This window comes from Thunnus maccoyii, chromosome 2, assembly GCF_910596095.1.
Source record: "Thunnus maccoyii chromosome 2, fThuMac1.1, whole genome shotgun sequence".
NCBI lineage: Eukaryota > Metazoa > Chordata > Actinopteri > Scombriformes > Scombridae > Thunnus > Thunnus maccoyii.
The window spans coordinates 23,459,662-23,473,800 of NC_056534.1; the positions used below are offsets into that span (position 1 = coordinate 23,459,662).

At 38.2% G+C, this 14,139-nt stretch overlaps 1 protein-coding gene across 3 annotated transcripts in view; it reads left to right on the top strand.

Annotated features, from left to right (window-relative positions):
• The window catches only part of glra3 (glycine receptor, alpha 3), a 57,041-nt gene that overhangs the window by 14,735 nt on the left and 28,167 nt on the right, over window positions 1-14,139 (top strand). For 2 of the 3 annotated variants that reach the window (XM_042422873.1, XM_042422891.1), the window contains exons 2-3: window positions 8,470-8,600; window positions 12,934-13,001. In XM_042422873.1, coding sequence (XP_042278807.1) covers window positions 8,470-8,600; window positions 12,934-13,001 — 199 coding nt within the window. Of the gene's footprint in view, window positions 1-213; window positions 240-8,469; window positions 8,601-12,933; window positions 13,002-14,139 lie in introns of those variants that run through there. The other variant, XM_042422882.1, reaches the window with a different exon arrangement.

Consider the following 14,139-nt stretch of genomic DNA (forward strand, 5'->3'; position numbering starts at 1 on the left):
ATCCCCTCTTCCCTATAGATGGCCTTTTGTGTGAAAGAGACAGTAGTTCTAGATTAAAAGCTCATCCATTATTGATAAGGATCGGATGTTACGCTGTGTCTCTCTACATCGCTTCCTTTTTGTTCTCTCATGTTTTAAAGGAGGAGAGTATAGGAGAGGAGGGAGGTAGAAAGAAGAGGAGATTGCAAGAGAGGAGAGGGAAAGAGAGGGGAGGAGAGCAGAAGAAAGGATGGGGAGAGGTAATGCTACAGCAACCTAAGCAGCTTAGCAGCTGATTTAAGATGCTTTGAGCTGACAACTCTGCATGAGTGTTACTGTTAACTGTACAGTCCAAAGGAGGAAACTGAAACAAAATGGATACAATGGAAACACTGAGAAATTAAATGATAAGACTAAAGCATTTAGTTTGATTTTCTCTCATTTTAAGATGATGATGGGCATTGATTGCATTGTAAGACACTAAAAAAGCTATGAGATTAGTTTAGAATTGACAATTCGTCATGTTTTACATACAAAAGTTCCTCCTTGTCCATGTTTTTTCGAGGTTACAGGCAGTGTGGCTTCAGAGTTCAGGCAAAAGTCAAAAAAGCTCTCGCACTCTGAAAGATGTCTCAGAAATCTCTCTTTTTATGAACTTACATGGCTGAGCACAGAGTAATAGAGATTTCTGAGAAATCTTGCAGAGTTAAAAAGCTTTTTTGACTTTTGATTGTTTCCCTTGTGGTGTGCTCCTGACAAGTACCTGGAGTGCAGTTCTTTTGAAAATTAGTTGAACTTCATAGTCCAGTAAAATTATTTTAAGAGAGTAGAATTTTTTTAATATCCCATCCCTGTTAAGAGAAATTAGACTCCATAAAGGTGACAAATGTGTGTTACACGATTAACAAATAAAAAACAGATTTTCAAGTGTGTATTACAATTTGTGCGTAATTTATGGTGTTCACAAATGCATTGTCCAATTGTGTCACTCCTCTTTCAATTTCATGCATAGTCAGTTTCACTGATACCGATCACCACATTGAACACATCTCAACCTTTGGTTTAACTATGTGTTATTTCATTGAGGACGTGTTCTTTTGGTGCCCACAATCCCACAATAAAAAAGTTAATGTTTTTAGCAGAAAATTGCATATGACAGTGGCCGCACTGATCAATGTTAATCTTTCACCTGCTGTATAATAATTTCATAGTCCTGGATGCAATGTTTACTTGAATGAAAACTTGGTAATTCTGATATGCATTTTCATGCTTTTTTCATTGATTCATAGACAATTAAAGAATATAAACACCATGATACTAGACTGTTCAGAGCTTCCTCTTTCATAATACACATATGCTGTTATATAGTCCAGTGTCTGACAGATGACTTTAACTAGTTTTAAATGAATTCATCACTACAGAGAAAGCTGATGAAAACTGAGGAAAAATTACAAGCTTCTTAGAGATACTAAACTGCAGTTTTGTAAAGTATTTTGCACCTACTTTGTAAAGCTGTTAACACATACCAGCAATGCAACTTAAGAGAATCTTAATTTTTTTTAAAGATCCTGGACTAAATTTTAAAACGTGCACAAATGGAGTAACAATTACTTGATTAAATATCTAAGTAAATCAGATAACATTTTACAGAAGGATGCACAAAACTATTAAATTTGTCACTTTGTTCACTGAGTTAAATTTGTCATTGAGCTGAACAGTGGATGCTGATGGATGCACATAGAAAACGTTGTATCTAAACCAGACTTCTTACTCCTTATACTTATGTTATTCATAACACACATGGGTCTGTAACATAAGCAGGATTGGTACTCACCCTTGTACAAAGCCACAACTCCAGTGAAGAGACATGTCAAAAAAAAAAAAAGAATTTCTTTAAGCTATACCTAGGATACTAATCGAAGTTCCTTCAAAACAAATTCACACCATGTCTTGGTTGTTGGCTTGTATTTTGGCAAGCAACTGTTAAATTACTTACTTATTATCTGTTAAATAACAGATTATTATCTGTTAAATAACAGATAATAAGTGCACTAGCTAAAGCCGAAACGTTCCCACAAACATTGTGTTAAATGCATTAGATACTGTCACAAGAGTTAACATTTATTCACTTTACATTACTGCAGTCCACGGTATAATGAATTTTTAGCATTACCTGCACTCACTGGTGTAGCTTTGTGGAGGGAAGAAGCACGCTGTGGTTAGGAAGCAGGCAGGATGTGGACAGTTGTGTGTAGAAGTATGTTCCCACTCTGAGGTGCGTTTCCCTCCCGTTTGAATTTTGTTTTGGTTGAGGTTAGGGCTTAAGTTGTGGTTAAGGTTAGGGTTGGCAGAGATAACTGGAGAAAAATTGTTTAAACAGATGCTCTTTAAATCATCACACACGGCAGACTGAATCTCTCTTCTATGGACGTGAGTCAGTGAATTTGAAGTTGCCAAAGTTAAAGCCACGACACTGGAATATTCCATGTAAAAAATACTTGGTTAATTGTTGTCTAATGAAAGGGTGACGAGCTATTTAATCTTTTTCGAAAAATTTCTTTCCCATTTTGAAATTAGGCATGAATGTGCTGAAAAGCCGCATGTCCGAGTTTTCCACCAGCACTTAAACGCAGCATATGTTTGTGGATTGGAAAGTTTCAATATGGTCTCAGAACCCCACAAACACACAACAAATGCAAACGAACTTGTAATACACATTTATAAATCTGTTTTTATTTGTAAATCATGTAACATACATTTCTCATCTTTATTGAGTCTAATTTCTCTCCATACATCCCTCACCTATTTACTCATGTGCATCATTTAAATCATAGGCTGAAATTGAGTCCCACTCTGTCTTGATGCCATGATGTGTGTATGTGTGTATGTTTGTGACACTGAAGAAAAGCTCAGCTCAGCAAACCTATTAGGATTCATCCTGGATTCATCCTGGATTCATCCTGAAAAACATGAATATTTCGTGGCAGTATGGCCAGCGGTAAACAAGGACAAAAAGAAACATGTCTGTTACAGGTACAAACACCTGCATCGACTGCCAGTGTTGGCAATGGAATTGAACCAGTGCCCACATCCACTGCCAGGTAGAAACAATGTGTGGGCTGTTGTCTCAGAGAGACAAAAATAAATACACACACACACATACATGATGTGGCGCATGACTCACACACTCCTAGCAGACACATCCACATCCATGAGCACAGACAACGAGTATGTGGTGATGCAACAACCAGGAAGCAGATCTACACTCAGTTCCCAGCGGCTGTGTCAGTGCTCTCTGGCTGAGAGCAGAATGAGAGATTGTATCACTCCCAAGCTAGATGATGCTGAAGTCAGACAAGACAATGAGAACAGATGTATGTCTGAGTTTATATTTGATGGTATTTTCCTCCCTAATCACAACAGGGATTTGTATCCAGAGATGATGAGCTTGACAGGGAAACGGTCTGCTGTCTCCTGCTGTTTTTCTTGATTCAAGGGCCAGAAGGGCCAGTGTCATGAGATCTGAGGACATACCTGATGCTTCAAGTGATGAAGGAAAGTCAGAATAACTGTAACATAATCAAACTTAGTTTTTCATTCTTGTAATATTTTGTAGGGCAGCAACTAATGATTATTTTCATTATTGATTAATCTGCTGCTTATTTGATGGATTCCTTTATGAATAGTTTGGTCTATAAATCATCAGAATACTGTGAAATATGTCCATGATAACACAAGGTCATGTCATTAAATGTCTTGTTTTGTCTGACCAACAATCCAAAAGCAAAACATTTTCAATGTATAATGTGAGACCAAGAAAATCAGAAAATTTGAGAAACTGGAACCATCAAATGTTTGCCACTTTTTCTTGAATAATTACTAAAATGATGATTAATTATAAAAATACATGATTAATTTTCTTTCAATCAATGGTTGCAGCTCTAATATTCTGTATTCTGTCTATTCTATTCAAGTAGGTTTTGACATACAGTCTCAATGCCAACACACTGTCAAGGTCTCACTGGGACTATTTCTTAGGTAGAAAGTACTTCCAATAAAAACTGTTATCACATGCTGGAGTCATTTGCGTATGCGTAGAGTATGATAGATGTGATATCAAGATTTTTATAGTGTGATGCTTGGTTTTCAGATAGTCACATTAAAGTAACATGAATCAGGGGACATTTGAAAGTCAAGGCCAAAGTAATTGTGAAGCCTTCTGATGTTGCTGCGTAACAAAGCATAAAAACACAGGGCCACACATGCCAGTTCTTTTATTTTCAATTCACAAGTACACAACATCCAAAAACTAGAGTACTGATATATTTATTTTTTAAGAAGTACACAAGCCATTAAAAAAAGATTTAGTTGAACACATCTGCCCTTCTATTAGTCATCACTACTTGTTTCTACTCACTTGCATGTAGTAGAATTCTACTCAACTTCCTCTTGTCTCCAAGTCGCTGAAATCGCTCCTCCAGCTGTCGCCTTCTGTCGCTCTTTGTCTCCCAGAGCTCATTTGAAATGAATGAGTACTCTTTTTGTCTCTTTCTGTCACTGCCAGTGTGAGTGCACATTTAAAAGAGGTTAAATGAGTAATCAAACTCATGATAAACACCCTTTTTCTGTTCTCAGGATTGTATAAGCCTACTCCCTGCTGAGTTAAATGGTAGCAACCTCCAAATGCCAAAGTATAGGTTGATTATCCTGAAACTACACATGGATGTTGCTGAACAGGGTGTGTGTGTGTGTGTGTGTGTGTGTGTGTGTGTGTGTGTGTGTGTGTGTGTGTGTGTGTGTGTGCGCGCGTGTGTTTAGCAGTGCAACTCTTGCAGTGAACAGTTATTTTTGGAAATGTTCTCTCTTGTCCCAACCAAGTGGCAACAACCACAGCTTGAAATTGAAGTCAGTGCAGAAGTACCTTAAAGGTGCCACTAGGTGCTGGCTCCAAAAAATCCCTGACTCCAACTGACTCCCTTTCAAAAAGCATCAACTTCTCTCATGAAATACTAAGTCAATACATTTTTCAATGAGTTATTCTGGTCTCAATCGCTAAATTCAGGCCCTCTAATAAGTGTGCTGGTGGTCATTTTGGAAATTATTGCTCCATTAATAAGATTTGAAGACTTACAGCAGCTTTGATGTATTCAGTGTGGACGTTGATTGACAGCTGTGATTGACACTTGGCTCACCTGCTGCTCTCCTGGTTCTGGGACTCACACTGAGTTGGGCTATTGTCGCAATATTTTGCTAAGTTTAATGTTACTTGATAACGATACCAGTCATGTTAGTTAGCTAATGTCAGCACAAGTCTGTACCACTAGTGTTCCCAGTAAGTTAGCATTAACTTCAGTCCAAATTAACAAGGCATGTTTCCACACTCCTTATTTGAAGGTCTTGGCTCTAAACAAAAAAGATGGTGCTGACTGTAAGCAGCAACTCTGGGCTTCAAACCGGCGCCAAGGAAACCAATGGGTGTTATATACAGTCTGTGCCCACAACTGACAAACACACATATCCACAAGTGTGGTTTCAGGATCATCAAGCTTTACCTTGACCTTTAGAAGCTACTACCCATTCATCCCAGGACACATACACACACACATTGTTGTGCCATGTCTGTACAAAATGTTGTTGTTAATTTAATGCCAACGATAATGACTAATGTTACTGACATGATGATCACAGAGACTGTTTGACAGTGAGCAACAGTAAATGAAGTAAAACATGACATAAAATAGCCTGATATACACATGTACACCAGTGGTGGCTGACTCAAAAAATTGGGGAGGACAGGAGGAAAACCAACACGGAATCTTACAATCTTACACATCATTTACATGTTTCCTATGTATTTTCTTAGTATACAGAAATATATAAAGTACAACAAAGCTTATGAACTGATACAGGTACAGATCAGTGCTGAATACTAGAAAGATTGAACACTAAAAACATTCACAGATCTAAAAGTGTAGGTTCACATCAGGAAGTATTATAGTCTGTCCATAACTTGTACTTACAGCTGTTTGTTTACTTTGTCTTGAACGAGACATTAAATTTTGCAATTAATCCACAGTTCACATGCGTGCCGAACCGTTGGGCGCAATCCGTACGGATCACGGATCAACTACGATGCGTTACACCACTAGTTAACACTTGTTATTCTAGTAACTTTAAGCTTATTACTCAATATACGACTCAGCTTAAAAACGAACTGAAGAAACTGTCACAGGCAAGCAGCCAGACCTCCTGCACACTTATTCACTAATCACACATCAACAGGTGACTGAACAATCACTCAATTAAAAACTGGATCAATTCCAAATGAATGAGACGTTCAGACAGCTCACTGTAAACAGCACATTATATGATCTCTGCTGTATTCTTGTTAAGGAGATAAATTCACACAGCCACAGAGACATTTAACCATCAGAGATGGAATTAGCGACCAAAGAGACAGAGAGAGAGAAGCTGTATCTGACTCACGTTATCTGACGTCTTCTTCTTTCTTTCATGGAGATGAAGTATTCATGTCATAATGTCCATTTGTGGCTGTTGGTCATCTTGTTTGTTAGTTAACAGAACTTTGTGGCTGCTGCTTAACCCGTCTGATATCATTAGCAACAATGACAAACAAGCTGACTCTCCTGGTTGTTTCTCCAGTGGCTTCTTTCTCCAGCCTCCCCAGAGGCGTCCTGCCACTGCTGCGTCGCACAGTCCAAATCCATTCTCCCGTTAGCTTAACAACAGTCCTTAACAGTCCTTCCATGGATGTATAAAGAGTCCCTCAGGCTGCTACAACAAGCCAACTGTTGTATTGGCTAACGCAAGCAGCCATCTACTGCTGCTACTCTGCCTTACAGTGGAGAGAATTGAAGATGAATTCTAGAAACTATCATTGGACCAACATGATGTCAATATTGCATTCTGGCTGTTGATTGGATAGAGAGGACGTCCTCCCTTGGAGCGTCATTTTACGTGTCTTGGCCAATCATAGATTAGCATGAAAACATGAAACATTAAATTGATGTGAGAGAGCCCGCCCTGTGGAGGACAGCAGGCACCCGTCCTCCTCTGCCCCCCACTCCGACCCCCTCCCCCCCCCCACCACTTCAAAGACTACTCTTTCTCCTCCCGTCCTGCAGGTGTCGCTGTTGAAGCATTTTAAACAGAATTTCAATAATGGATTTTTTCCATAGAAGAGAGAAAAAAATATTTCATAAATAATACTGAGATTTGCTAATGGTTTATTTCAACCAAATATTCTTTTTTATATTTTGATCTCCCTCTTGCCTCTCAAAAAATAGAGGAGGAGCAACCTCCTCTGCCTTTATGGACCAGCCTCCACTGATGTACACACACACTGACAAACTGCACCGAGCACAAAGCACACCTCATGAAGCATAATTTTGCTGATGAAGCATCACACACCACAGTGTAGATGTTGCAGTGTTAGTGAATAAGAGTTAGTGAGTATTTATCTGTCAAATAAGTAAACAAATATCACACAACTATGTAAGAAATATTAAGATTAACTTCATTATTACCCTAGAGGGAAATTGGTTTGCAGTGTGTACACAAAACTTAACATACACATTAAAAGAAACACACACTAAGGAGAAGAAGTGGACAACTTTGGCTGATGTGGACATTGTGGATGCTGGATTCACTTTTTTAGAATATATTTATGAAATACAGTGGACAGCATACAGTATTAATCAGTATTGAATGTTGTATGACTTTTTGAAGGCAGAAATTTCCCAAATGTTTCAAGTATTAAAGTCCAGATACATGAATGATTCAGACTCACATGTGATCAGTGTTATTCCAGGCCATGTTCTTTCTACCATGATTCAAACAAGGCATGATATGATGGGCAATGGAAAACAAAAGATAGAACTGTCAGCTTGATTCCAGGTTTTTACTTTATACCATTTAAATCCCAACATTTAAAATGTGTTTTGATTCATTAGAGCTTTGTGGTGTCTGGTGAAATTCACTGGCACATCCTCACAAAACAGGGCTAAAAACTTGGTGACTTAGTGACAATTTTGCCCAGTAAAAATATATTTCTACCATCCACTCCTGTGTCATAACTGACTGCAAACCAAGCCTCTTTTATGTAGTTAATACTACAGCAGAGCAGCTATACAGCTAATACGACAGCTTCCTCCATTTTGGATTTTCAGATTTTCTTCTGTTCCTCAACTCTCAGAGTTCCTGAGAAACGTTTCTTAAATCATACAACTCCTTGGTTGGGAGTTTTAGATTCAAAAGTTGTCTTTTGAAGATATTATCCTCAGGGTGTTTGTGAATCTGGTCCCAGGTGTTTTGAATAGCAAACATCAAAGCTGTCATGAACTGTCGATAACTTGACTCATTTTTTCTTACATTAGTTGACAAGGAGAGAAGCACAATACACACATCCTGCTGTGGAAATGTCACAGACAATTACTTGTATTATATGTGTCTGTTTTGTTTCTGTGACAGTGTGGGTCAAAGTAAGGAGGTGGACAATGCTGCAAGGACACGGCAGGCCCCAATGTCTCCTTCTGATTTTCTGGACAAACTGATGGGGAGGACATCTGGATATGATGCCAGGATAAGACCGAACTTTAAAGGTACCTACCAAGCCATCTAATGTATGTATTGTGTTTTCTACAGGAGCAGACAGGGCAAAGTGGAGTTCTGTGAGGCCATGTCCACAGTAACATGGACAAATGTAGAAACTAGGGATGTGCAGAGAGCCCAGTATTTGTCCTCTGACTTGTCATACTTGATTGATGTTTGTGTCTGTACTTTAGGTACTTTTATTTCTGTAACTTTTTAGAAGGGCTTTTGTTTCTGATGTGGTGTTGGTCCTTTGGCATTGAGGTTTCCTCTAGTTTGTCGCATTTGATTGATTTGTGCTTGGATTTGCTGTAATTTATTAATTAGGAGTAGTTTGTGCTCTTTTGTTCCTGATATGGTGTTGGGGGTCTGGCACTTGTGTCAGTAGCTCAGCTTTATCTCTGGGGAACACCCCCAACTCCGAGAGTGATGTCCAAATAAGGAAATGTGCGTCATGTAGCAGGTGGATGTGATTTCCCTCGTTGAGACCTGTTGATAGACATAACAGCGGAGCAGGGGAGAGAGATAGTGATGTAACCGACCTGCATGCTGGTATTTGACATGTTTTTTTTTCTTCCCGAAAACAAATAATTTTTAAAATATTTGTACGAAATAAATGTTTGTAAAAAAAAAAAAACACTATTTGTGCTTTGCTGAATAAGGTATTTGTATTCAGGCTCACCCCTAGCAGAAACTCTTGTGTAACAACGAGATAATGATTTTTTTTCAACTCCATTTTATTTTATAAATAAAATGAGGCAGCCTCCTGTATCTTTGATCAATAGAGCCCCATGTAAACACTTGCTAGAGAACATAACCTTTCACCACTACTTGAGAACAGCCCCGCCAACATATTAAATTTGTCAGGCACAGTTCTTCATACCAATACTGGTACTGTGCCCAGAATCAGATCCCTTACAAACTTTAAACTCCAGTTGCTAACATTGAACTCTTCTTATTAAGATCCAAATCCAGTTCTCTTCCTTTATTGTTCTCTCATTAATCATACATCGTACAACATTTGGTTATAATAATGTTAGCAAACCTCAGTGGCATTCTCAACAAGTGGCTTCACAATAAAGTGCTTCTACATTAAAACACATTTAATGCTCTTCAAAGACACTGGATATAGAAACTGAAAAATTAGATATTCAGTACCTCAAGTCATATCACGTAAAGGACAAGTCAAGAGGAAGAACAAGAGGAAAGCAGAGTGCATTTTTGTTCTTTGGATGGCCCCTAATAATGTAAAACTAGATAGCAAAAACCTAATATGCCAAATTTTCACCATTTTCTTGTTATGACTCTCATATTTCTGCTATTTCACCTCTTGTCTACAACCCCTCCATCCTCCCTCCTTGCTCTGCTGTCCTAAGTAAGTTTGAGCCTGTGTCCCTTGCTCATATGAAAGACATAGTCTCTCACACTAAGCCAACTACTTGTCCCTTAGATATTGTTCCTACATGCCTGTTAAACGAAGTGTTTGGCACTTTAGGTCCTATTTTCTCTCATTATAAGCAGTAGTGTAGCTAATGGTTGTGTTCCCTCTTACTTTAAACATGCGGTAGTACATCCCATTATTAAAAAGCCTAACCTTGATGCAACTGTTCTAAATAATTTCCGGCCTATTTCTAAGTTGCCATTTTTTTCTAAAATCATGGAAAAAAATAGTATATTCTCAGCTCTTGTCCGTATTTAGAAAATAACAATATTACAGAGAAATTTCAGTCAGGTTTCAGACCACATCACAGCTCTACTTCAAGTCTCCAAAAATCTACTGCTGTCTTTTAACTCTGGTAAATGTGCCATACTAATTCTACCAGACCTTAGCTCTGCCTTCAATACAGTTGACCATACTACTCTCCTGAACCGTCACGAGCACCAGGTCAGTATCCAGGGTAGTGCCCTCCAATGGTTCCCCTCCTACCTAACAGACAGATCTTTTTCTGTCAAAATTGGAAACTTTTTCTCCCCGCCTGCTCCCGTTACCTGTGGAGCACCTCAAGGCTCCATTTTAGGGCCCATATTATTCACCTTATACATCCTTCCTTTAGGCTTCATCCTCCAAAAATACAATATCTCCCAGCATTTCTACGCAGATAACATTCAGCTATACCTCTCATTAGAACCTGGTGATAATAATAATAACACAGTTAGGTCCTTCCTTGACTGCCTTCAGGATGTGAAATATTGGATGGCAAAAAATTGTCCAATTAGATGATAGTAAGACCAAAGTGGTCTTATTTGGTTCCTCCAACTCCATTGGGGTTATAGCTAATCACTTAGGGCCCCTAGTGTCTAACCTTCATGCTCTTGCCAGAAATCTTGGTGTCATCTTTGATCCAGTTTTAAAATTTGACAAAAAATTAACACTGTTGTGAAAGGTTACTTTTTCCAGCTAAGAAATATTGGCATACTCAAACTATTCCTCTCATTTAGCGACCTGAAGATTGTCACAAATGCTTTAATTTCCTCTCGGCTGGATTGCTGCAATGCTATTTAATTGGGTATTAGCCAGTCATCCTTGTCTCACTTGCAGCTGGTGCAGAATGATGCTGCTAGATTACTAACTGGTACCAGGAAGGGAGACAGCATCACACCTGTACTAGTGTCCCCGCATTGGCTACTGGTCAAGTATAGGACTGAGTTTAAGGTTCTATTATTTGTTTTTAAAGCTTTACACAGCCTGGCGCCCCAGTACATCTCTGAACTCCTCTGCCCCCTTTCCAACCCTAGATCTCTCAGATCCTCACACCAGCTGCTCCTGGCTGTCCCTCGACTAAGGCTAAGGGGCAAGGGCAATCATGCGTTTTCAGTAGCCGCCCCAAAGCTTTGAAACAGTTCACCATTTTCGATTACATGTTCCCCCTCTGTAGACATTTTTAAGGCCAAACTTAAGACCCACATGTTTTCTCAGACCTTTAAGTGTCCTTAAGGTTTTATGCTTCCCTTTTACTCTTCTATGTTTTCCAACTGTTCCTTTACTTATTTATTTTTGTATGCTTATGGGACAGTATTGTTATGTTATCTCTACTGCTTTTTTTGCTGTTACCATGTTATGTTATGTTATTGTATTATACAGCACTTTGATCAACTCTAGTTGTTTTTAAATGTACTTTATAAATAAACGTGATTGGATGATTTGATTTATGTGTATAAGGTCTTATAGATTATGTAGTTCAAGGGCGATACCCGACAGTGAAAAACATTTGTAACACAAATATCACCTGCTACAAACTGTGTTGTCATAGATGAAACTCTCAATCCAGCCATGACAGTGATAATGCACACTGGTGGTTTAATTCAAGACCACAATCATACAAAAAACTCAATAAACACAACTAAAGCACTGGCCACACCACTAAACGAAAAAAAACTCTACTCAAAAGAAGTTGTTAGAATGCAGTCAACAGGCGCTCAGTTCCAGCCTCACAGCAGAAGAGCTAAACAGTTGTGATTACTGATTACCAAATACCTGCAGCCTCTGCCACCTGCTGTTGTCTCTCCCACCTCAGACAGATGGAGAAGCCCTACTTTCTCCTCAATCCATTACATATAAAGACAGTTCTTGCACTGATTCTAGTAAAGTCAATAGTCATAGTTCTTGCTAGGCATCCTGTACATATTCATTATTGAGTGCATTTACATGGACATTAGTATCCCAGTTTTGATTGAGTTTTTGGAATTTCCTGATTAAGTGTTTGCATATATGAACATCCTATCTTGGAAAATCCCTGTTTTTAGAAATCAAAATATCCTACTAGAAGTGCTTGTCAACTACTGTAGTTGCAAGGAAACATAGACTCACTGAACACTTTATTAGGAACTCCTGTGCAATCTAATGCAATCCAATACAACAGCTCAAGTATTGGTAATAAAGTGCTAGGTGAATGTATTTTGATTATTTTTGCCTGTAGTTTATTGTTAACTATTCAACATCTTTAAAAATATAATTTGAGTATGAAGAGAAAAATGAGCTTTGCTTCAAGAAAAAACATCCAGAGACCATTCATTTATGCCTCTTCAGGGAGCCTCCTTGACTCTGATTTGGCTGGCTACACTTAGAATCTGTTATTTTGCCAGAGCCTTGTGCCATTTTTTAAGATATAAGATTAAAGACTGAAGGCATACACACTGGATGCATTTGTAATTGTCCAGCACTTGGAAACTGTGCAGTGCATCCTCTAAGGCAGTGCGAAGCAATTATCATCTGCTGAAGGGCCGAAAGTTCACTGCAAAACAACTTCAAAGAAACAAGTCTGATATACTCTTGCAACTTTTTTGTAAGCTATATTATATTATTTACATTACAAATATCTAATCATTCTGCCTCTCCCTCTGCAGGTCCTGCAGTCAATGTTTCCTGTAACATTTTCATCAACAGCTTTGGCTCCATTGCTGAAACCACCATGGTATGTAATAAAGATACTGCATGAAATTACAGTAAATTAGCATAATGCTTGAATTAGCATAAAGACAGTTTATACAAAAGCTTTGCATAAACCTTGTTTTATCAAAAAGCATTCATAATAAATATTCAAATATGCATAGTCATGTACAGGAATCCACTTGCTGTGCTTTTATTCTGCGTGGAGTGGTTCCAGCATCTTTGATTGTTGATCTTTATTTATGCTGCATGTAACACATTTCTGATCCCAAAATGAATTTTTCATTGATGAGGCACTGAACATGGCAATGTTATGTGCATTAAGCAAGTAAGTAAGTAAGAAGCGCTACTCTTCCTGCTTATGAAAATTGAAAGGCTTTCCACATTTTGCAGATTGATTCAGACAAACTTAAATAGACAAACTAGATACATTTGTGCTTGACAGGATGCTCAGTTAAATAAATAAATCTTGAGAGTTTTGTAAAGGGCTGAATATTCTGCGTTATGCTCAGTGCACAGAAAGGCTGCTGTCATGCTTTAGTCCGGTCAGACATCATTAAATCAAATTGTGGACCTTTGAGGCATTAAGGGCAGCAATGGAGATTTAAGTTTTTGATCACTGCTCCTTTTATTAGTGTGTAGGGTGTAGATTCTTCTCATTCATTTTATATATAAATGCAGATTCACTTATATTTTAAAATTCACATAACCTCCTGACACATTATACTGCTTTCTTTTAAATAGCCCTATTTACGGTATCATTTCTATACAAAAGCAGTGGAAATGTGGACAGGACTAATCTAGTCTAATTTAATCTTAGGTACCGTAGAAGCCAAGTTCACACTTTAATCAATTATATTTTAACATTTTAAATTGTTCTGCATTGAGAAACTCAGTGCTCACCTTTGCTTTATTTGGGTTTTCAAAACCATGTAAAAAACAGATTAAAAAAAGAACATCAAAAGCTGTGAGAGTGATGTCACGTGCAGATAGTAAAGGCAAAGTATTAGTCTGTCAGTCATTATCAAACCTCAAGAACTGCTGTAAATTATTGAATACAGTTTCAGAGCTTTCACATCATACCAAGATTAAAAAGGGAGTGAGGTGGGCAGAGCCAAGTTCAAAAAAACACTCAAGGCAACAGTTCAAGGTAAAGTAGTAAA